Source organism: Panthera leo, chromosome E2 (assembly GCF_018350215.1).
Source record: "Panthera leo isolate Ple1 chromosome E2, P.leo_Ple1_pat1.1, whole genome shotgun sequence".
NCBI lineage: Eukaryota > Metazoa > Chordata > Mammalia > Carnivora > Felidae > Panthera > Panthera leo.
The window spans coordinates 3,021,626-3,045,780 of NC_056693.1; the positions used below are offsets into that span (position 1 = coordinate 3,021,626).

Below are 24,155 nucleotides of genomic sequence, written 5' to 3' on the forward strand. Positions count from 1 at the left end.
GCGCCTGCCAGAGGCGCCCTGGACCGGGGAGGAGCAGGCAGGGGCTGGACACTTTGCCAGAAGGAAGAGAGGCTGCCTGCCGAGGCTGCAGCGGCAGCAGGGGACAGGAGTGGGGGGAGGGAGGGGGCTGGCCGGCAGCTGAGGCCTGGCGAGGAGGGGGGTGGCGGCGGGGAGCGAGGGTGTCCAACTGCCAACTCCCACTGGGAGCCGGAGACTCCAGGCCAGGCAACCCGCTGTGCTTAGAGATGCTCAGGAAAGGGACCCGATTGGGGGGGGGGGGGGGGGGGAGCACGCACCAGCACCCGCCCATCTGCTCCTCTCTTGTCCAGCAGGGAACACGGGGAGACCAGGAGGGAGCGGACCGGGAGTGGATTCAAACTAGCAGCTGGGCTTGGGGACCCAGTACATCTGGGGCTCATGGTTCAGCAGCAAGAAGGCTTGCAGCCAGACACCAGGAAGGACTTCCTGATTGGAAAAGGAGACAGAAACCCCTGTCTGTCCCCCTGATGGGGTTCAATGCAAACTCTTTGATCCCGTCTGTGGGAGCTGTGGTTGAACTCCAGGGAGCTGGGGGGGGGGGGCGGGCCGAAGGACTTGGGGGTCCAGTCTTGGCTGAGGGAGGGGGCCACCACACACACACACACACACACACACACACACACTTGCTCCCCCCGGCCCCCACTCTCTCTGCACCAGGCAGCTGTGAGGCGGAAAAAATTCGGTAATGGGGAGCGTGAGTCAGAGGCTGGCAGGGAGTGGGGTTGCCGTGAGCTCATCGCCGCCCCTTCTCCCCGTCCAGCACCCCCAGCAACAATTAATGTCAACTCAGGGAAAAGCAGAAGCCAGACAGAAGGAGGGGGGTGGTGTGCAGAGACGGACTGGAAAAGGCATCAGAGAGAGCGAGACCAGGCTTTATTAACAATCGGGTGTAAAAATCCAGATGGGTCTGGCCGCTCCTCTCGGCTCACCTTCCCGGGAGGGGACCGCCTCGGGCAGCCCTGCGCCCACCCTGCGCCCACCCCGACCCTGCCCAGGCCTCTCTGAGCGGATGACCCTCCCCTGCAGAGGCTCTGTTCATCCCCTGCAGCCATCGCATTCCACCCCGTTCCCAGGAGGGCTGTGTCCCCATTTGGGGTGCCCCCGCCCCAAGTCTTAACGCACAAGAGGCGGGCACGCTCGTCCGGCCCCCTCTCCTCCTCCCCGCACATCTCTCCCAGGCCCGTACCACAAAGGGGGCCGCCTTTGCGGACAGACCGAGATTTCTCGGTGCGCAAAAAACCCCCGCACAGGTTGACCTCTCTGAGAAGTTCACGCACTACACACAGACATCAGCCTGCAGCAGAGCGACTTGCCCTCTGCAGGCCTGTTTGTGGGCCCCCAGAGGGCTGGGGGTTCACACAGGGAGGACCTGCACACGGCGAGTGCTCGAGAAGTGATCTCCCTCCCGGCTGGCTCCGGTCACAGGTCCTTGCTGAATTCTCTTACAAGCGTGTAACCCATGCAGCCCCAGCTGCCCTCAGCCTGGTAGCCGCACCCCTCCAGCATCCCTGCCACGCCCCAAGCTGCCACAGCCACTGGGACCACGAGCCGGGCCCGGGGCTCCCCCATGCCTCCCGCCCAGGCTCGAGCCCGGGACTCGGCAAAGGCCAGCAGCCGCCTGCCCACACCTCGACGGCGGTGCCAGCGAGAGACGGAGAGGCGGGTGACCCGGGCCCCGTCCCCAGCACTGGAGCCTGGGGCCAGGGCCAGCACCCCACACACGTCACCCGAGCTGCGCACTGCCACCCACGGGCCCCCAGGCCGCCTGGTGGGGGCAGTGAGCCCCATCGGGCCCGCAGGCCCAGCTTCATGGCCGCCACGGCCAGGAACACGGGCAGGAGAAGGGCCAGGGCGAAGGAGGCCAGGACGAAGCGCAGGCCACTGCTGGCCGCGGCCAGGAGGAGCAGGGCTGGTGGCCGTGTCAGGGCGTGCAAGGCCACGCGGTTCTCTGTGTCCTTCACGCCAGCCTGTGGGCAGAAGGAGCAGTCAGAGGAGGGGGGCCCGGTGGCAAGAGACACCAGGAAAAAAGAGAGGGAGTGGACAGTGCCGGGCACTGGGGGCAGGGGCCCCCAGATGGGCAAGGGCCCTGCAGCCAAGGAACAGGCAGGGGACAGGACACAATCTGCTCCCGGCACCCGGAGCGAGTGAGTGCATCAGGAGCTGTGGGGGACGCCCAGTTCAGGGGGGCTGCGGGTGTGAGGCTCAGGGAAGGCTGAGGCCTTGAACAGGACAGAGGACAGCCCCAGTTCCGAGCAGGCGCGCCGGCGGCAGGAACTCGGGGAGGGAAGAGATGCTGTCCCAGGCGGGGGCCCCAGGGCTCTGCTCTGCAGAGTGTGGGCAGGAGGACGGGCTCCGCGGGCTGGTGCAGGGCAGACTCAAAGTCTGAGACGAGGAGGCAATTGTGCCAGGGTCGCCCCACGGCCCTCCAGCTGTGAAAACCTTTCTGACCCTAAGGGTGGGAAGAAGGCACTAGAAAAAGGGACCGAGCCAAGAAGACGCTTAGGAGGAAGAGATCCCTTCCCAGGAGCCCGGGCTGGCTCAGGCAGGTGGCTGAAGACGCCCCAATGCCGCCGCCCGCCCCCCCCCCCCGCCCCCCACCTCGCGCCTGTTCTCACCTTCAGCATCTCCAGCACCAGGGGTTTCTCATCTTCCCTCATCTCCCGCACGGACAGGTGGCTGGGGGGCCATGGCAACCCCCAGGCTCCCGCGCCCCCCAAGGGAGCAGGCGTGCACCTGGTGAAAACAAGCAGGTCACTGAAGGGCACCTCTGGTCCCCACCGCGCCCCAGGGAAGGGGACCCGCAGCAGCGTGTCCCAGATCAGGACACTGGGAACGCTCGGGGCCCCCAAGCGAGCGCAGCTCGGGATGCACCCTCCACCCAGCGACCTTTGTCAAGTCTCCCGGCCCCTCGCTCCCGCCCGCCGCGGTGCTCAATCGGTTCCCTCTAAACGCCCGCGGACGTCAGCACCCTGCAAGCCGGGGCTCGCTCCCAGGCTCAGGGACTGCCCTGGGGAGTCAGCGGAACACCGCCCCCCGCCCCAGCCAGGGCATGGACCCCGTTCCCTGCCCCACAGTCGTCCCCGACCCGCGCCGCAGGAGCAGGCCCGCAAGAACCTCTGCAGGTGGCTGCAATCTTCCCACTAGGTGTGGGGGCGGCAGGGTCGGGAAGGGGTCGCCTGCGGAAGTGACGTCAAGCTCGCGCACAGTGGGGGCGGGGCCTGCACTCGGCCTTAGCAACGGTTGCCAAGCGTCCTGGCAGGATTCTGCGCGGGGGGGCGGTAGGGACCAGAGCTGGACGCGGCGACCCCGCCGGGGGTGGGGTAGGGGGCGGAGACAGGGGCAGCCGCAGGCGGGTCCCGGCGGGCAAGGTACTTACCCGGCCCGCAGAGGAGGAGCGCACGGTCTCTTCCCGACCTTCCCTGGTTGCTAAACAAGCGGAGAGCCGAGCGTGGGGGACAGGGGGCGGGGGAGGGGGGGCGGTGATGGGAGCGGATTAGTTCTCGTTGGCTCCGGGGCCTTCGAGGGAGGGGCCGCATCCTGGGCCCACCAGCTCCCAGAGAACCCGCCCCAGGAACCTCCACCCCAGCCCACCTGGGCTCTCTGGGAGGACCTTCGGGATAAGGACTCCCACCCACCCATTTTTCAGATGAGGGGAGCGGTGGGGTGACTTACAGCGAACAAACAGAACCAGGATTCTAGACTCTAATGCTTCCCCACTATGGTGACCACTACATCTTTTTACTTTCTTTTAATGTTTACTTGAGAGACAAACACAGAGACAGAGCGGAGGAGGGGCAGCGAGAGAGGGAGACACAGAATCTGAAGCAGGCTCCAGGCTCTGAGCTGTGAGCACAGAGCCCGATGCGGGATCGAACTCACCAACCGTGAGATCATGACCTGAGCCAAAGTCGGACGCCCAACAGACTGAGCCACCCAGGCGCCCCCCACTGCATCTTTTTAAAAGGATGAACTGAACCTCACATAGAAGTGGCTGGCCCCAAATCGCAGTCAGTCACCTGGGAGCCAGGAAGCAAAAGCTACAAGACTCTGAGCTCCCAAGCGGTGGCTATGACCACGACATTCCCCCTCATCCCACCCATCGCCAAGAAAACAAAACACAGGGGAGGAGATTCTGGTCTTTATTAGCAAGCCCAGCCTGCAGCTCCCCTCCCCCCAGCCCAGCCCAAGCAGTGAGTCCGGGTCTCTGTGTGGGGCAAGAAGAGATACCAGTGGTTCTGCTCAAAACGTGTGCACCAGCTGGACTGCGGGCAGAGTCTGGACAATCTGGATGGAGGGGAGGGCCTGCGGGGCCATGCCCCCAGGTGCAGTGCCGGTGGGTACCACTTGTACCATCTGGGAGGCGGGAGCCGTGGAGATGCCCACTGGGACAGAGGCTTGGCCAGGTGGGGGTGGGGCCAGCAGTTGCAGCGTGGCACCGCCTCCCCCACCACTGCTATTCTCCAGCAGTTCAGCGGCGGGAGCACTGCGGATGATGAGCAGTTTCTGTCCCGGCGGACCAGGGGCAGGTGGCTCAGCCAGCCCAGGGGGTAGCGTCTCGACCTCCTGCACACACAGCTGGGTCTGCTCCCCATCTGCCCCGCTCAGCACCAGGACGCTCTGCAAGCCCTCGTCCGTCTGCAGCGTCTCAAAGAGCACATCCTGGACGACACCAGTACCGGCCTCACCGTCACCTGGCTCCCCAGGGCCGGGACCGGCCAGCAAATCCTCGGCCGCACCGCTCTGAACCACCAGCAGATTGGGGGCCTCCGTGGTCACAGCTGCCCCGCTGGGATTGGACAGCTGGCCCGCCACAGGCTGGAGCTGGACCGTGGTCACCTCCTGGGCCGGCTGGAGCTGGACCGTGGTCACCTCCTGGGCCGGCTGGAGCTGGACCGTGGTCACTTCCGGGGCTGGCCGGAGGGGCTGGAGCTGGACCCCGCTCACTTCCTGTGCCCCTGCCTCCCCACCCCCCACATTCTGCAGGACGATGAGGCTCTGCCCTCCCCCGCTGGCCCCTGCGTTGCCCCCTCCCTGAACCCCTAGTCCCCCAGGACCTGGCAGCCATACGACTCCAGGCCCCTGCCCAGATTTCCCAGCTGCCCGTGGGCCCTGCCTGCCACGGCTGCTCCCCGCCGCAGTGCCCGAGGAGGGCAGCAGGATGAGCTTGGCGGGAGCGGGTGGGGGCGGGGGCGCGGGGGGCTGCACGCTGCTGGGGATGAGCTGGAGGCCCTGGGCGGTCTGCACCAGGAGAAACGTCTGGGAGTTGGGGGCTGCCTGACCCGGGGGCGGGGCCTGGGCCGGGCCCCCGGCCACCTCGAGGGAGAGCGTGGCCTGGAGGTGGGGGAGAACGTGGACGTCTTGGGTGGCAGACGGGGCCGGGGCGGCGGCCGGCGGGGCGGGGGCTGCGAGCCGGCGGCGGGGGCCGCGGGGGCCGGGGCGTGCGTCCTCAGGTGCCGCTGCAGGTAGGCGGCCATGACAAAGCTGCGGCCGCAGATGGGGCAGGCGAAGGGGCGCTCGGCCGAGTGGGTGCGCTGGTGCAGCAGCAGGTTGGACGAGTGCGTGAAGGTCTTGGGGCAGAGCGGGCAGCGGAAGGGCCGCTCGCCCGTGTGCACGCGCTGGTGCTGCCGCAGGTTGGAGGTCTGCGCGAAGCTCTTGCCGCAGACGCCGCAGGCGTGCGGCCGCTCGCCCGTGTGCACGTGTCGGTGGCGCCGCAGGCACGACGTGTTGCGGAAGGCCTTGCCGCACTCCCCGCAGGCGTACGGCCGCTCGCCCGAGTGCAGCCGCAGGTGGTACTGGTAGTGCGACGACCACTTGAAGGTGAGGCCGCACTGGCCGCAGGTGAAGGCCCGCAGGCCGGTGTGCACGCGCTGGTGGATGGCGAGCAGCGACGAGCGCTTGAAGGCCTTGCCGCACTCGCCGCACTGGTAGGGCCGCTCGCCCGTGTGGTCCCGGAGGTGGTAGCGCAGCCCCGAGGAGCCCTTGAAGGCCTTGCCGCACTCGGCGCATTTGTAGGGCCGCTCGGCACAAGCCGGCGTGGGCGCGGGGCGCCGGCGCGGCAGGGGCGGCGGCGGCGGCGGCCGGGGCCAGGGGCTCCTGGGGGCAGGTGACCTCGGCGGCCTCCGCCTGGGGGGGCGGGCGCCCCGCGGCCGCCTCTTCCACGTGGCACTGCTGGTGCGCCAGGAGGCTGGCCAGCTGCGGGAAGGCGCCGTCGCAGCTGCCGCAGCGGAACGCCTGCCCGCCGGCCGCCCCGTGGCTGTGCTGGTGGCGGGAGAGGCCGGCCACCGTCCGGAAGGACTTCCCGCACGGGAGGCAGGCGAAGCCCGGGGCGGCGGCGGCAGGCGGGGGCTGCGGCGGAGGGGCCGGCGGGGACCGCGAGGGCGGCGGGGCAGCGTCCGCCTTGGGCGCCGCGGTGGCCTGCCCGTCCTGGGGCGGCGTCGCCGCCTCGGGCCCCGGGCAGGGCTGGTGCTCCAAGAGCAGCTCCTCGCTGCCGAAGCCCAGCTCGCAGCCGTCGCAGCGGTACACCAGCTCCACCGTGGTCTCTGCAGCGGCCAGGAAGAGCTCGGGCACCACGGGCGGGGGCGCGGGGGGCGGGGGCGGCGCGGGCGCGTGCAGGTAGGCGTCGGACACCAAGACCTTGGCGCCGGGCTCGTGCTGCGGCGGGGCGGGGGCGGCGGCGGCGGCCGCCGCCCCGTGGGTGCGCTGGTGCAGCAGCAGGTTGGACGAGTGCGTGAAGGTCTTGGGGCAGAGCGGGCAGCGGAAGGGCCGCTCGCCCGTGTGCACGCGCTGGTGCTGCCGCAGGTTGGTGCTCTGGGTAAAGCTCTTGCCGCAGACGCCGCAGGTGTAGGGCCGCTCGCCCGTGTGCACGTGCCGGTGGCGCCGCAGGCTGGACGAGTTCTTGAAGGCCTTGGGGCAGTCGGGGCACGGGTAGGGCCGCTCGCCCGTGTGCTGCCGCAGGTGGTACTGGTAGTGCGACGACCACTTGAAGGCCAGGCCGCACTGGCCGCAGGTGAAGGCCCGCAGGCCGGTGTGCACGCTGCGGTGGATCTGCAGCAGCGACGAGCGCTTGAAGGCCTTGGGGCAGTCGGGGCACTGGTAGGGCCGCTCGCCCGTGTGGCCCCGCTGGTGGTAGAGCAGGGCCGAGGAGCCCTTGAAGGCCTTGGGGCACTCGGGGCACTTGTAGGGCCGCTCGCCGGTGTGCGTGCGCTGGTGGTGGAGGAGCCGGGACGACCACCGGAACGACTTGCCGCACTCCCCGCACTCGTACTGGGCCGTCGGGGCGGGGGCCGCGGGGCCCGGCTTCTCCGCCGGCCCCTCGGAGGTGGAGGCGGGCGCCATGTCCGCGTGGGAGCCGACCATCACACCTGGTGGGGGACTCGGCGTCAGGGGAAGGCGGGACCCCGCCCCACCTCCGCCCCAACACCGGTCCTCTCAACCTGGACGCACACGTTCGCCCTGGAAGCGGCAGAGGGTGCGTCCCCGGCCCACGCGCGCGGCAGGACGCCTCCCTCAGGATCAGGGCCCCCGGTGGCCCAGGGCTGCGCCAAAGCAAGACCTTAGGTGCCAACGCAGAAACTTCTGGCAAACTGGGAGGAGTGCTCACCGGCCACAGCATGCTGGTCATCCCCTCGCCAGGAGGCTGGACAAGTGTGAGAAGGGTGGGCGTGGTCTTTAGGAGGCCAAGCGCGTCCCCTCTAAAGACAGACACTGTCCCTGAGGATGGCCTGGGCTCTCTCTACACCCCGGCTTCTGATGCTTGAGCCCGCTCCCTCTGAGGAGCTCCTCGTCCACCCTGCCTCAACGCCAGTTCCCAGCCACTGTAACTAGAGCCCCTTCGAGCATTCCACACTCCACCCCCCACTGCTGCTTGCCTATTTCCTCTCCACATTAACCGAAAATCCCTAGACTCCACCAGATCCATAGCCACGCTGCACCTTCCACACCCATCCACCTCCTCGCTTCCTGCCTGCTTCCGTCTCCCTTTAAAAAAAAAAAACACAAAAAAATGTTTTTTTTGTTTTTTTTTTTAAGTAACTTCCACACCCAGCATGGGGCCCGAACTGACAACTCCGAGGCCAAGAGTCACATGCTTTACCACGGAGCCAGCCAGGCGCCCCTAGTCCGGGTCTCCCTCTGCACTCATGCCCACGAATCTCCAAGTTCCCGGCACTGCTCATACCTGCATTTTTCTAGTCCATTCACTCCCACCCAACAGGTGGTACTCAGACATGTTTCTGTTCCCCTCAAACCTCTCCTCTCCCCTCCTGCTTTTAGCAGGTGATCCTGCCATTGATCTGGTCACTGAAAACATAAATGCAATCAGAAGAGAATGTCGCCACATCCCAACCACTGTAGCGGTGATTCTCAAGGAGATCGACTCTCCCACCCCAGGGGACATCTGGCAGAGCCTGCAGACGCTAAGTTGTCACGACTGGAGGGGCCGGTGCTCCTGGCATCTAGCGAGGGGGGCACCAGGGATACTGGTCGACACCCTACAGTGCATGGGACGGCCCAGCACAGCAAAGAATGCTCCAGTCCCAAACGGCAGCAGTGCTGAGGCTGAGAATCCGTGCACCACCCTCCCACCTGCCCGCCTCTGGCCCACGGACTCGGACTTCCCACCTACTTTCCTCCTCTCCTGGACCGTTCCCATCTGGGTACCCACAAGCTGCACCTCCCTTAACAACCAACAGGGGCATCTGGGTGGCTCAGCTGGCAAGCACTGACTCTTGATTTTGGCTCAGGTCATGATCTTATGGTCCGTGGGTTTGAGCCCCACGTCAGGCTCTGTGCTGATGGTTCAGAGCCTGCTTGGGATTCTCTCTCTTCCTCTGTCCTCCCCTGCTCACACTTTCTCTCAAAAATAAACTTAAAACCCTTCAGGGGCACCTGGGTGGCTCAGGTGGTTAAGAGCTGATGATCTCGTGGTTTGTGGGTTTGAACCCCGCACAGGGCTCTGTGCTGACAGCTCAGAGCTTGGAGCCTGCTTCAGATTCTGTGTCTCCCTCTCTCCCTGCCCCTCCTCCACTCATGCTCTCTCCCTCTCTCTCTCAAAAACAAACATTAAAAAAATTAAAAATATAAAAAAAAGCCTTCACCCCACTACTGCCTCTAGCTATGGCTTTATTTCTCCCCATCCCCTTTGCAGCAAAGCAACTCAAACGTGCGGTCAATACATGCTCTTTCCCATCTCAAACCCCACCACTCAGACCCTCCACTCCATTCATGGCCTCCCTGGTGCTAAATTCCACGGCCCCTCCTCAATCCCTACGGGGTCCCTCCCTCCTTAAGCCACTCTCCTCGCTTTCGGGCACTGGTTCCTTCTCGTCTCCCTGACTTGTGAATGTGGGAGAGCCCAGGGCTCTGCCGACCCTTGGACTCCTTCTTCATCCACACTCTGTCCCTGGGAGCCCTCACTCACCCTCAGGATCTCCGTCTAAACAGGACTCCAAAATGCAGATCTGACACCTCTCCTCTGAACTCCAAACCCTGCTACAGTTGTCATAGGGACACCTAGCAGACAACTCACACTTAACATGCCCCAAATCTCTTTTTCTTTTTTGCTCCTGCTTTCTCCCTTCTTCACCCACAATCTTCTCCATCCCCGGAAACCCCTCTATTCTTCCTCACCACCCTCTCGTTCTCTCACCGTCTATGACCAATCCGTCAGCCGGTTCCCTTGTTCCAGCAGGGACATATTTGGAACCTGGCCACTTCTCTCCAAGCCCCTCATTGTCACCTTTGTCCAGGGCACCAACGTGTCCCTCCTGGACAGCTGCAACAGTCTCCCAAAACAGATCTCCCTGTTTCCACCCCTCTTCCTTTCCTACCTCTGGTATGTTCCCAACACAGAGGCTGCAGGGAACGTGCCACAAGCTTCTACAGCTCCCATTTCAGAGGAGATACATCTCATACGTGCCCACAGCCTCCTCCCCTCCCTGACCTCCTCTAGCCTCTCCCCCCACGTCATCTAGTCGGCGCCTGGAGCCCCTTCCCGACAGTGTCCTTGCTGACAGGTCGCTTCAGGGAGACATTCCCTGCACCGGACCTACATCTGCAACCCCTTCCAACACTCCCCGTTCTCTTTCCCCTCTTTCTATTGTTCTCTCTAGCACTCAGCACCTTCTAACCTGCTTTTAAGCAGGGTTTCCCAACCTCAGCACTGTTGAGATCCGGGGCTGGACCAGTGTCGAGGGACCAGTCCCGAGCACTGCACAGTGTTTAGCAGCATCCCTAGCCTCTCCCCTCTAAATGTTAGTGGCATCTCAATCACTGTTGCACCCCAGAGCCTAAAATAACGTCTGACACAGAGTGAGCACACATCTTGAATGTAAAAGGGCTGGGCATCCCCTCTGGACAGGCTATAAAGATTCTCTTTAAAAAAAAAAAGATGACTTAGCATCCTCGGGGCGCCTGGGGGGGCTCAGTCGGTTGAGCGTCCAACTTCGGTTCAGTCATGATCTTGCGTGAGTTTGTGCCCCATGTGGGCTCTGTGCTGACAGCTCCGAGTCTGGAGCCTGCTTCAAATTCTCTGTGTCCCTCTCTCTCTGTCCCTCCTCCGCTCACTCTCCGTCTCTCTCTCTCAAAAAATAATGTTAAAAAAAAGTTAAAAAAACAAAAACAAGATGAACATCCTCTTTAAAATGTAAGCAAGTCCTTTAAGACACTAATTATCCCAGGAAGCTGCACGTGCCTTTCAGAAGGCCGAGCACGCCTTAGACAGGAGCCATCGGCTCTCTGGAAGAGCTGGACCCATCTAGTCCAATAAAGAGCATCCCCTTCAAAAGGCCGGACCACACCCTTCCATCAGGCCCGACTTCCCCTTTAAGAGGGTGCTCCTAGGGCACACCAATCTCCACCTTTGTTGAGCTAAGCTAGTGTCTGGTTGGAAGCCACCGGGACTCAGAGGCTCTTCCTTCAAAGTTTGGGGCGGGGCACTGCCAGTGCTCGTTCGCGAGATAATCCTTCCTCAGAGAATAAAAAGCGGGAAGCTGCGGGGAACTGCAGAACCTGCCCCGCCCCTCTGAAAAGCAGCCCCTTGCCCTTTAAGAGGGAGGAGCCGGCCTAGTGGACAAAAATCGGAGGTGAAGTGGCGCCCTTCCCTTTAAGGCATCCCTTCCGGTTTCACGCTCCCCCATTTCCCCAACGTCTCCGCCCTCCGGTCCCTCCCCCCACCCCCACCCCTCCGGTCTCTCACCTGCGGCCCCGACCCGGGGAATGAGCGGGAGAGACCCAGGGCCTTCCCGCGGGGGCCGACGGGAAGACGGGGCCCCGGCAGCGGCGGGAGAGGAGTGGGGGCGTGGGAGGGGGGCGGGGGCGCGCTCCCTCCCAACAGCCCCCGGCGCGAGGCACCCAACCTTTATCGGCAGCCTCTCGCGCACACAAAACCCCGACGTCGCCGTCGGCGCGTCACGACGCCACGTGCGCCGAGGCCCCGCCCCACCCCTCCCGCTAGCCTGCGGCCGTCGCTCGCTCCCCGGCGCAGGCGGCGCACGGCATCGTGGGAGTTGTAGTCTTCCCCGGACCTCGACGGCCCCGTCGTTTCGGCTGTGTCCGAAGTCAGCCCAAGGCCTGGGAAGACCCGCCCGGAGGCGGGGTCTCACGTTCCCCGTGTTTTACTACCGATTCCCTCTCCTCTGTCCTAGAATTGCTCTCCAGCTGCGCGGTTTCCGAACGGGCCTAGCCCATCAAGGGTGTGGTCATTCCTGGCCTGACCGCCACGCCCAGTCCCTGGATCTCTAAAATTTCCCTGCCGGGGAAACTGAGGCCCGCAGGGCTTCTGTTCACACCCACACCCCCACCCTGCAGAGGTCCCACGTGCACGCAGTTCCCGGGAGTGTGCGGTTGTCCCGGAAGCTGGACCCTGCTGTGCTTGCTCCTTGGAGGCCTGGGGGCTTAGGGAACCACTGAGTTGTCCCGGATCCCCTCTCCCTCCTTTCCAAGTCACCCCACCACGGCTTCAGCCTTGGTGACTTCTGCATGTCACCCAACAGTCTCTCAGCCTTGACACTAGTGACGCTTGGGCCAGATTGTTCTTTGTTTTGAGGGCCATCCTGTGCACCGTAGGGTGGTTAGCAGCGCCCCTGTCCCTGACCTCCACCTTCTCTCCAGGGGATACTAGCCCCGTCCAACTAGATCAGGCATCTTATCCAGCCCAGTCCCTCTGAACCCCTCTCCCCCACCTGGCCAGCCAGATGAACCATTCATCCCAGAGGACAGAGCTGGGAGTGGGGACTGCAGGCTTTGAAGGCAGCCCAAACCTACCTGACCCTTCCCAGGGACCTAGGCTATTACTCGTGCCCCAAAGTCCTGTGTGCATGGGAGGTTGTCCCTCTCTATCCCCATCCTAAAGCTGTCAGCCAAAAAAAAGTTGATAAGGACGACACATACACACACTTCCAGAGAAAGGCAGCCCCACCCTCACTGGTAGTCAAAGGAGAAGAGAAACCCTGGAAGTAAGTGGGGAACCTGGACCTTTCCCTCTTCCTCACACTAGACGCCCCCCCCCCCCCAACCCTGCCAGCCATACTGTGGGTGGTGGGAGGTGTGTCCTGGGCTTCTGGAACAGTCCAGCTCCAAGGTGGTCCAACAAGGACTAGAGTCTTTTTGATCACAGGGTGGGGAAGGGCTCAGGCCCCACTCGCTGTGCCCGCACCAATGCTCCTGGTCCCCACATGCTTAAGCCCTCCAACCCACATCCCTTCCCTCTGGAAGGAGAAGGTGTGTGGTGTTGGGCTGAGTGGACCCTGGATCGTGGTTTGGGCCATTCAGTCCGTTGCCTTGGTAACGGCGCCACCTGCGCTTAGAGAGGAGAGGATGAGGGGCTGGGGTGGGGGCTGTCCTGGAGCACCGGTCTCCCCCTGACACGCAACAGGAGGTATCTGGACCAAAGACAGGATTCCCAGGGCCAAAGACTAAAAGTAGAATATCCATTTTCACCCTAGTGCAGGAGGAGAGCAGAGATGCACTTTAAGCGGGGGGCTGGGGTGTGGGCAGGAGCCAAGAGGGCTGGCCTGTTTCTCCCACAGACTAAGGATGCTCCTTTTTGACATCTTTTGTGGCTCCCATGGGTGCCCAGCCAGCCCTGCCCGAATGGGCCTCTTTCCAGGGAAGGGGTGTTATCCTCACTTCAATGCGGGGCGGGGGGGGGGGGGGGTGGTGGTGAGAGGAGGGGGTGGCAAATAGAGGCCCTCTAAAGTCTCTTGGCCAGACACAGGACCAGGAAGTGATATACAATCCTACAGCCAGGAAGTGATTCCTGTAACCCGGAAGTGATTTACTGAGGGTGTCTCCAGCCCCAGAGTCTATCTGCCCCCATCCAAGCCCTATCTGGCAGGTCCCCACATGCGTGGTCATGGCCCAGTACATGGGAGCCAGAGGAGCCTCCCCGCCCATCCCTGGGGGAACCAGGGCTGACACCAGGTCACACAGTCCCATCTGCACCTAGAAAACAGATTCCGGGTGTGCCTGGGTGGCTCAGTCAGTTAAGCGCCTGACTTCGGGTTTCGGCTCAGGTCACGATCTCACGGTTTGGTGAGTTCCAGCCCCGCACCAGGCTCTGCGCTGGCAGTGTCGGGGGGGCCCTGCTTGGGAATCTCTGTCTCCCTCTCTCTGCCCCTCCCCCACTTGCGCTGTCCCTGTCTCTCTCAAAATAAATAAATAAACTGGGGCGCCTGGGTGGCGCAGTCGGTTAAGCGTCCGACTTCAGCCAGGTCACGATCTCGCGGTCCGTGAGTTCGAGCCCCGCGTCAGGCTCTGGGCTGATGGCTCGGAGCCTGGAGCCTGTTTCCGATTCTGTGTCTCCCTCTCTCTCTGCCCCTCCCCCGTTCATGCTCTGTCTCTCTCTGTCCCAAAAATAAATAAAAAACGTTGAAAAAAAAATTAAAAAAAATAAATAAATAAATAAATAAACTTAAAAAAATAAAAGTGAAAAGGAAAGAAAACAGATTCATCTGTTTTAAGTACAGAAATGTGGCCAGAGACAGATACACACTAACTGCCCTCCCCAGGAGTGGCCGCCACTTTCCGTGATGATCCCCAATGACCCATGTCCTTGTACACCAAGTGCCTTTTCTTCAGGTGGCCTGCGGACATGATGGATGGCACTCCTGCGATAGGTTATGTGATTTGGCAAAGGTGAAGGGATTTTGGCAAGTGCAATCAAGGCTCCCCATCAGCTGATGTCAATCAAAAGGAAATGTAATGATTAATCTTACGTGTCCACCAACTGAACCACAGGATGCCCAGGTATCTGGTGAAACACGATTTCCGGGCGTGTCTGCCAAGGTGTTTCCGGAAGAGATTAGCATTTGCATAAGTAGACTGAGTAAAGCCAACGGCCCTCCCCAGGGTGGGTGGGCATCACCCAATCCACGGGGGTCCTGACTAGAACAAAAGGGCGGAAGGTTGGATTCCCTCTCTACCTGACTGAGCCGGGAACGTGGATCTTTGCCGGCCCTCTGCGCTTCTGGTTCTCAGACCTTCAGACCCACGCTGGGATCCACACCATGGACTGTCTGGTTCTTAAGACTTGGAACCACACCACCGGCTTTCCTGGGCTCCAGCACACCGATGGCAGATCATGGGACTTCTCAGCCTCCATAATGGCACAAGCCAATACCTTATAGTAAATCTCTTTATATATAAAATATATATAACATCTCTGTGTGTCTCTGACTGTATGTATAGATAGAATAGATACAGATAGCTATAGATATAGATATAGATGATGTAGATACAGGTAGATATGGATCCTATTAGTTTTGCTTCCCCGAAGAACCCTAACACGGGAAGGTTGTTCCGGGGTGGGCCTGATATAATCAGGCAAACTTTAAAACTGGGTCTAGAAGTCAGAGATGTGAAACATCAGTGATTTTCCTGCTGGCCTTGAAGCCATCCACCTCCACGAATTCTATAGATGTGAGGAAATGAATACTTCCCTGTGAACCTAGAAGAGGACCCGAACCCCAGATGAGACTGCAGCCCCCGCCTACATCTTGACTGCAGCCTCACGAGGCCCTGAGCAGAGGACCCAGTGAGCCATGGTGCCTGGACTCCTGACCCATGCAAACTGGGAGAAAATTAGTATAACGCTGTTCCATGCCATGGTATTTGCGGGGGTTTGTTACACAGCATAGATAACTAATACACTTCTGTGTTACTTTGCTAGGGCCACCCTAACAAAGTCCCACAGGCTGGGTGGCTTAAGCAACAGAAATTTATTTTCTTACATTTCCAGAGACTAGAAGTCCAAGATCAAGGTGTGGGCAGGGTTGGTTTCTCCTGAGGCCTCTGTCCTTGGCTTGTAGACATCTGTCTTCTCCTCGTGTCTTCACATGGTCTACCTGTACCTGTCTGTATCCAAATCTCCTCTTCTTATAAGGACACCAGGCAAATTGGATTAGGCTCAGACATATGACTTCATTTTAACTTAATCACCTCTTTAAAGACCTTATCCCTAGGGCACCTGGGTGGCTCAGTTGGTTAAGTGTCCGACTTCAGCTCAGGTCATGATCTCGTAGTCTGTGAGTTTGAGCCCCGTGTCCGGCTCTGTGCTGACAGCTCAGAGACTGGAGCCTACTTCAGATTCTGTCTCCCTCTCTCCCTGCCCCTCCCCACCTCTCTCTCTCAAAAATAAACATTTTTAAAAAATAAAGACCTTATTTCTGAACACAGTCACATTTTGAGATATGGGGGTTAGGACTTCAACGGACGAATTTGGGGAGTCACAATTTAGCCCATAACATCCCTCTTCTCAGAAGAAAACATGGGAAATAAATATAATAGTGTTGGCCTCTCAGAGTTCTGGGTTGGAAACACCAGGAACCTGACACCTGTACATTTTCACAATAAATTTTAAGGGAACCAGAGTCCCTCTGGGACTAGGTGGAGAGGTGGGAGATGAGCACAATGGGGGCAAGGACAGACAAGTTTTGCCTGGGCTCCTGGCCTGGCCCTGACATCTCAGCTTCTCGATTCCCCCTCCCCATATTGGAGGGGGGTTTAGGAGTGGGGTCTCCACATTCTAGGTGTAAAGACAGCAAAGGAAGTTTTGGGCAGGGCCCTGAGGTCTCGACGCTACCCCTACATCGAACTCAGCATGGCCCTCGTCACTCTTACCTTCAAAACCCAACTCCTACTTGGCCTACAAAGCCCTTCAGGTCTGGCCCCTGTCCCCTTCTCTGACTTCACCTCCTCCTATCCTTCCCTCTCTCTCACCTCATTCAAGCTTGCTCCTGCCTCAGGGCCTTTGCATGCCCTGTGCCCTTTGCCTGGGAAGCTCCTGGCTGCCCCCTCTTCCGCTCAGGTTGCAGGACAATTGTCACCTTCTCAGAGAGGGCTTCTCCATCTGAAGCAGGACGCTCCCCCCATCCAGCATCCAACTTACTGTCCAGCACACCCTGAACCGGTCTTTTCTTGTTTGTCGGCATCTCACTCCCAGACTCCTCCAGGGACAGACTGTGCTAGTCTTGCTCACTGCTACATTCTCCGTCTACTGTAGGTGCTCAATAAATGTTTATGAAATAACCCGCCTCTAATTGCAAGGGCTGGGACGAGGGGAAGGGAGCCTGTGTATATACCTTGTAATAGCGGGAAGGGCGGGTCCTCAACAAACATCAGATGAAGCCAGTCCCCAGCTGTGGGTGACTCTTATCCACCACCAGAGAAGAGGAGGGGGGCCCAAGGGTGAGTGAGGGTGAGCCTGCTTCCGCACGGCCTCCCGGCCCTGCCTGGGATGTTGGCGCCCCCTGGTGGCGCGTCCCCAGGCCAGAGCCAGAACGGCCAGTGGCCCTACGTGTGTTCCCGACCCTGCCCGTCGGTGGGACAGGGCTGGCTAGCAGATGTCGCCCTCGGCTCCTGGTGGCATGGGTGCAAGCCCGCTCCTGGAGGTGGGCTAGCAAAGGTCGGGCCCCCGCCACGCAGTGGCGGCCGTCCTTGAGCCTGAGCGCTGACCTCCAATTCTCCAGAGACCCGGGGGTCCACTCCCTTAACAGCCCCCTGCCAAGCGACCTTCTGCGTTCCCCGCGGGGCCTGAAAGTAACAGGACGGGAAAGCTTCCAGGCGATTCCACAACACCACATGCGCGTCCAGGCTGTGCGCACACAGGCAAACACACACACACGACTTGCCCAGGCCAAGACAGAGATTGAGGAGGGAGGCCAAGCGGCCGCCCGCTGCTGACACAGCCTGCCTGCCTGGTGGTCCCCGTCGGAGCCCTGCGCTGACCCCCTGCTGCTGGCCCTGCAGCAGACAGACCTGCCGTGCAAACACACGGTGTCGGGCCCACATTGAGCCACCTCCGGTCCGGGCTCTGCCACTTAACTCGCAGCGTGAGCTAGGAGAAGTCTCCGGCGCCTCTGGCAGCCGAAAAGTCACGGGGTTGGGGGGGGGGGGGGGGGCGGATGGATTCTCCCTCCGCCGCCTCCAGATGGAACACCTTGATTTCAGCTCGTAAGAGCCGCCTCGGACTTCTGACCTCCAGAAGTGCAAGACAATCAGTGCACGTGGTTATGAGGCACTGGGTGTGCCTGAGTGTGTAGCCACAGGTGACCCGCACGCCCCCCAACGCGAACCTTCCGCGCGGCCCCCTCACAACAAGCGCCGCAGCACCTATCCCTACACCAGCCCAGACCAGGGTCCCCCCCACTCCGGCCAGCGCCCTTCCAGAGACAAGAGGACCCCCTTCCCACCCCCACCCCCGCCCCCGCCGGAGCCAGCCTCTCCACCCCGCCATGCCCCAGTCTGTTCTCTGCCTCCCCGAATACCAAGGGCCCCCCAGTCCCTCAGTAAAATGCCTTAAGGGAAACCACACACCCATGTTTTGTCTTCCCCTCCCACGGCCACAGCCAGGCTGCGCCAAAAACAGTCCCTAGCGTCACCCACCTGAGCAACCAGCTGGGCCAGCACGTGTATCCTCCCCCCTCCCCTACTCACTAGCCGCTCTGGCGGAAAGTCAGGGTTTGGGGATCAACCCTCTTGCACAGAAGCCAGCCCTTCCGGCTGGCTGGAGGCCTTGGGCACAGGCAAGCCCTGCTCTCTGAGCCTCAGTTTCCCCAGGAGGTTGGGCCCGGGGCACAGAGAGGCAGGGAGGCCCAGGCAGGTGCGTCTGGAGGTAGGTGGGCAGAGTCGGTGTCCAAGCGTCGGGCTCCACAGCTGAAGGCTTCCGGCAGCCCTCCCGAAGGTCATCTCCCCCTCCCTCCCAGCCTGCACCCAAGCCTCCTGCCGCCCCCTCCCTCCCCTCCCCTCCAATTAAAGGTCCTCAACGCTAATCGCTGCCGGTTGACTCAGCCCCTGGCCTCGCTTCCCTAACGAGGCCTTTGTCCCCTTAATTGGCTATCTCCAGGCGCCTTTCTCTGCCCCCCACCATGCTGCCCTGTCCCATATCCCAGGTCCAACTATGTGCTAATTGGGCCCCTGGGGGGCACACATAAAGCCCCCCCCCCTTCCTATATCAGCCTCCACCCACGGGCTCCTCAAAGCTCAGCATCCAGCCTCCAGGAGGTGGGGATGAGGCACCGGAGGGAGGGCCTGCCCTAATTCTCGGGGCCCTGTCTCCTCCAACCAGAGCGGTGGCCCCCCTCCAGAGTCGACCTACCCTGCCCAGAGCCCTCTCTCCTCCTGTCTGCCTCCCCAGCCCCGAGCCCCCAGCCCCGGCTGCTCCTCTCTCCTCAGATGTGGAAGCAGCTTTCTGACCAGCAGCAATACTGTGGAGGGGCTCTTCCAGATCACCCCAGCCATGCACCCCGGGGCCCCCACAGCCTCTGGGGGCTCTGAGCCCAGCCCTCGGGAGCTGTGTGCCTTCGTGAGTGGGGCAGCCGCCCACGTGCTACGCGCCCTACACCCTCGGAGGACCCGGCCCCCCAAAAGGAGGCCCAACCACAGGAGGTTTCTGCACAACCAGATCTGCAGGTGAGGAGGGGTGGAGGGTGGGAGATGGGCAGAGGGGGAGGGGTCGGGGTCAGACACCTCAGAGGCGGGGAGACCAGGCTCAGACAGAACAGAGAGAAGGGGACCCCAGGGCTGGACGCAATCAACACTCAGGATGCGTTTATTGAGCATAGACTGTGGGCCAGGCCCGAGATCCATTAGCGCAAGGCGGACAAAATTCCCTGCCTTCATAGAGCTTGTGTTCCAGCAGGAAGGTGGCCGGCAAGGGACAGCCATATAATGTCAGTGAGACAGTATGACGCTACATGGACCAACCTTGGAAAGCTGATCGATCCCGTGTGAAAGAAGCCAGACACAAAAGGCCACCTGTTGTATGATTCCATTTGTGTGAAATGTCTAGAACAGGCAGAGCCAGAAAGCGGGGTAGCGGGGCCAGAGGAGGCACCTCTGGAGGCAAGTGGGGGTGGTGCGTGATTGGCAGGGGGTTCATGGTTTCTTCCCGGGGTGACGAAAAGTTCTGGAACTAATTAGAGGTGGTAGTTGCACACTGTGAATGTCCTAAATGCCACTGAACTGCACGTGTAAAGGGGTTCAGTTATGTGAATTTCACTTCAATTTTTTAAAATGATATGGCATGTTATAAGGTGATAAGTGCTATGGAGGGCACGCGGGGGTGGGGGAAGGACTGGGTAAGGTGTCAGGGAAGGCTCGGCTGAGAAGGTGCCAACAGAGCCAAGACCTGACTGAAGCCAGAGGATAAGACCTGTGGATGTCTGAGGGAAGAGCATTCCAGGCAAGGGGCAGCAAGTGCAAAGACCCTGAGGCAGGAACATCCCTGGAATGTTTGAGGACCAATGTGGCCAGAATAGGGTGAAAGGGGGACAGGGGGGAGGGAAGTAGGTTCTAAAGAAACAGGAGCTCCCCATTTAGCACTTGACCATCCAACTTCTTGGCCTTTGCCCATCCTGTTCGCTTTGTGGGGCAATGTCCTTCGCCGTCTCTGGGAGTGTGGATGGGAACCTCAGCTCCTCAGTTGTCTGCTCAAGCCTGTCCCCGCTCTCACACCCCACCCAGCCCCATCCCACCCTAGCCTGTGCTCTCTCCTCACTCTGTGACAGTGGCCACTTTTTGAGCACTTTCAGGTGTCAGGTACACCACACTGAGGCTTTGACATATAATATGTCACTTAATGCTCCCAAGAGACCTGCACAGTAGGTTGACTTTGTCCTCACATTGCAGACAAGGAGTCTCATCATGGTGATAGTGATGGTGGTGATAATAATGGTGATGATGGTGGTGATCAACACTCATATGTGCCGGGTGCTTGTTCTAAGTACTTTAGTGGTAACTGGTAATACTCACTCACAATGAATAGGAACTCATTAATCCCCCATAGTAACCCCAGGAAGTAGATGTTATTACAATCCCCATTTCTCAAAGAGGAAACTGAGGCACAGAGAGACGAAGTTACTCGTCCAAGGACCTGCTTTTCTGCAAGTAGGTTGTTCCTCCCAGCCAGCCCAGAATCTTGTCCTAGGAGGTCTTGGAACCAAATTTGAGCAAATAGGTGCCTCGTCCAGCCTAACTCCTGCCTCCACACTGCAAACCCCCTTCCACCAGAATGCCCAGCCCTGACCAGCCCAGAATGTTCACCACCACCACTCTACAAACCCATTATCGAAGAGGAAAACATGCATCTCCCCAAACACGGTCCAGCCCTTCGTCCCAGAGCGAGCCTTCTAACTCCTCCCCAGCCCCCCTTGTCAACCACTTCAAGGACCCCTCCCCATCTGCAGCCCCAACCTGGAGGCCTCCCTGCTCACTCCCAGTCTGGACCCCGTGCTAATGTCTGTCTCTCACCTCCCACGTCCCCCCTCTACCCTCCCCAGCTCAGCTTCCCCACTCCCCAGGGCCAGCTTCTCTCCTATAGCATCCCAGATATTCCCACCCCCACGCCTGGCCCTGCCACATACTCCCCAGAGACCCAGGCCACCCACGAGGCGGCACAGGCAGCTATGGAGTATATTCCCCTGAGCGCCCGGGCTCACCCTGAGAAAATCCAGGTCAGAGGCAAACTACCTTCAGCATCTTCCCACCCACGTCCTCCTCCTCCCCCCAGGTCCCCTCAGGCCCTGCCCCCTCAGGAGCCCCCCTCCCACCCTGGACATGGATTTTTGGCTTTTCGTTGTGAAGGATTTCCAGCCCACAGAAACGTCACGACAGTTGTCTGATGCAGCAGGCCAGCGGCATCTGGTCTGCATCTGGACCCCAGACCAGCAGCGTCAGCACCTCAGCATGGCGTGGCGATGTGCCAGAAACACAGCTTCTTGGACACCACCCCGGGGCCTGCAGAACCCAAAGTTCTGGGGCCCAAGGACCTGTGTTCCCATCAGCCCTCCGGGTGTTAGGCCGGGCACTCAAGTTTGAGAAATGCTGCCACTCACGCACCACTGTTACACTTCACTGCCGATGACATCTTAGCCTACTTCCTTCACCTATCGTCCTAAAAGAGCTGTAGTAAGTCACACACGTCATGACTCTTCGGCCCTAAGTGTCATTTATACTTAAGTTTGTTCAAATCAGCTCCCCCTTCTGCCCCTCCCATTCTCTGTCATTTAACCTGACCTGCCCTCTCTGAACTTTTCCCAGGGCACTCAGAGTAGAACTATCCTCCTTAGCTCCAGAGACAGTTCCAGAATGTCAGCTCTTACTAACTTATTTCTAAGCCTATTTTCTTGTGGTAAAATATACACGACGTGAAATTCACCATTTCGAATATTTTAAAGCGGACGCTTCGTGGGTGTTTCCTACGTTCGTAATGTTTGGCGACCGATTACCTCTGTCTGGTTCCAGAACATTTTCATCACCCCCAAAGGAGATCCCATACCCATTAGTAGTAGGCAGTCACTCTCCACCCCTCCTTCCCCAGAACCTGACAGACACCAATCTGCTTTCTGTCTCTGGGGATTTGCCTATTGTGGACATTTCATGTAAACAGAAACATACAACATCAGACTCATTTTTATTTTTTTTTAATTTTTTTTAACGTTTATTTTTGAGACAGAGAGAGACAGAGCATGAACGGGGGAGGGTCAGAGAGAGAGGGAGACACAGAATCCGAAGCTGGCTTCAGGCTCTGAGCCATCAGCACAGAGCCCGATGCAGGGCTCGAAGTCACGAGCTGTGAGATCGTGACCTGACCCGAAGTCGGCCGCTCAACCGACTGAGCCACCCAGCCGCCCCCATCAGACTCCTTTTTAAATAAAACCTTTGGGGGAGAGGGGGCTGGGTGGCTCAGTCAGTTCAGTGTCCACCTTCGGCTCAGGTCACGATCTCACGGTTCGTGAGTTGGAGCCCCGCGACGGACTCTGTGCTGACAACTCGGAGCCTGGAGCCTGCTTCGGATTCTGTGTCTCCTTCTCTCTCTGCCCCTCTCCACTTGTGCTCTCTCAAAAATAAACAAAACTTAAAAAAAAAAAGGAAAAAAAAAAACTACAAGAAATGCACACATTGTCAGCATAGAGCTTGATGAATGCTCCCAAAAGGAACCCACTCGTGTAAGCAACACTCAGATCCAGGAACAGGGCACTTCTGGCCCCCGGAGGCCCTCATCGTGTCTCCTTCCCAGAAGCTGCCATCGTGATTTCTCTGTCACTGGGTCACCCCATTTAAAAAAAAAAATTAATGTTTAGCTTTGAGAGACAGAAATCGACCTGCCAGAACCGAGCACCACAGGCTGGGCGGCTGAAACAACAGAAATTTACTTTCTCACCCAATCCGAGACCAGGTGCTGGCAGGGTGAGGCCTCTCTCCTTGGTTTGTAGGTGGCCTGTGTCTCCACGTGGTCTTCCCTCCACGGGCCCTAATCTCTCGTTGGATGAGAGACCACCCTCAGGGGTCTCCAAATACAGTCACATTCTAAGATACTGGGGGCTAAAACTTCAACATACGAATTTTAGGGGACAATACTGAGCCCATCGCTGTCAGATCCATCCATATAGTTCTTGAGGGATAGGAATGCTGGGTGGGGGAGGCCAGTGCAGTGGCAGCTGTAGTCATCCAGGTGGGAAATGCTGGCGACTTGAACCAAGAATTGGTGGAGATGAGAGGTGGGCAGATTTAAGAGCTCTGCCGGAAGTAGAAGTCACAGGGCATCAGTGTTACAGGTGCACCCCTAGCCCACAGTGTGCCTTTGTGTGAAAAACATTTGTTAAAGCATCCTTTCCTTCTGATGCTTTTTTACTTTTCTCCCCCTAAGTTTGTTTTTTTGAGAGAGAGAGAGCTAGCAGGGGGTGGGGGCGGGGGTGGGGGGTGGGGGCGGGCAGAGAGAGCGAATCCCAAGCAGGCTCTGAACTGTCAGTACAGAGCCAGAAGCGGGGCTCAAACTCACAAACCGTGAGACCAAGCGTCTGACCGGAGTCAGACGCTTAACCGACGAGCCACCCAGGCGCCCCCGTTTTTCACTTTTATATGTTGGAATGTGGCCATAATAAATGTAAATGACAAAAGACGTGCATTATAGCGGAACTGGACTTGCTGCCTTGTGCAGTACACAAACCCCACAGCCGTTCAGGGCTCCCCTATGAACGGGATTGGAAAAACTGAATTGTCAGACTCAAGAAAATGGACCCAGGGGCGGGGAGACTAGCACGGAGAAAAAAGATGGAGAGGAAAGGAAGAGGGAAACCACTCCCGGGAGGGCAAACAGGAGGCGAATGCTTGACAGCCACACAGCTTGTATGTCTGTCTCTCTGCAGGCAGTTTGCCAACATTGAGGCTGCCACCCAGCGCCTGGCCCTGTCTATCCTGTCTCAGAAGGCACCTCCCCAGAGACCGCCACCCCGAAGGCCACCCCCGCCGCCTCCGTCCCCCTTCCTGGGGGTGGCCTGTGCTGTGGCCCCCACTGAGGAGCCCTGCGCCAGCCCCGGCCCAAGTCTCGCCGCCCTGGACGCCTCCACCCTCGACCTCTTTGATGACATTGCACTCACCCCAGAGTGTCCCTCAGTGCCATCTGGTCTATCCCACTGTGCTTGGGGCCAGCCAGACCTGAGGCAGGCCTCACACTTCTATAACCGCCTGCCCCCTACCCCGAATGCACTGGAGGAAGTGGACGGGCTCTGGGCTCCTGAGGGGGACTGGGTGGGCAGGTGGGAGGTGCCTTGTGCCTGTCACTCTCAGGGAACCCCTGAGGGCTGGGGGAGCTGCTCCCCATGATGCCCAACCCACCCACC

At 60.0% G+C, this 24,155-nt stretch overlaps 3 protein-coding genes across 3 annotated transcripts; 1 reads left to right on the forward strand and 2 right to left on the reverse strand.

The window, feature by feature from the left end:
• Positions 1 to 884: 884 nt before the first annotated feature.
• Positions 885 to 4,139, reverse strand: NAT14 (N-acetyltransferase 14 (putative)). Its single transcript, XM_042920256.1, is given in 6 exon segments — positions 885 to 1,799; positions 1,802 to 2,006; positions 2,655 to 2,772; positions 3,112 to 3,179; positions 3,416 to 3,465; positions 4,136 to 4,139. Coding segments are annotated over 6 exon segments (786 nt in total). The 3' UTR covers positions 885 to 1,458.
• A 25-nt stretch (positions 4,140 to 4,164) lies between these two features.
• Positions 4,165 to 11,242, reverse strand: ZNF628 (zinc finger protein 628). The gene is given in 5 exon segments (XM_042919850.1): positions 4,165 to 5,435; positions 5,438 to 6,117; positions 6,119 to 7,400; positions 7,640 to 7,675; positions 11,234 to 11,242. Coding segments are annotated over 3 exon segments (3,114 nt in total). The 5' UTR covers positions 7,396 to 7,400; positions 7,640 to 7,675; positions 11,234 to 11,242; the 3' UTR covers positions 4,165 to 4,278.
• Positions 11,243 to 18,772: 7,530 nt separating this feature from the next.
• Positions 18,773 to 24,138, forward strand: CE2H19orf85 (chromosome E2 C19orf85 homolog). The gene is made up of 2 exons (XM_042920338.1): positions 18,773 to 18,945; positions 23,682 to 24,138. The coding sequence occupies exons 1-2, from the start codon at positions 18,773 to 18,775 to the stop codon at positions 24,136 to 24,138; spliced, it is 630 nt and encodes a 209-aa protein (XP_042776272.1).
• The last annotated feature ends 17 nt before the right edge of the window (positions 24,139 to 24,155 follow it).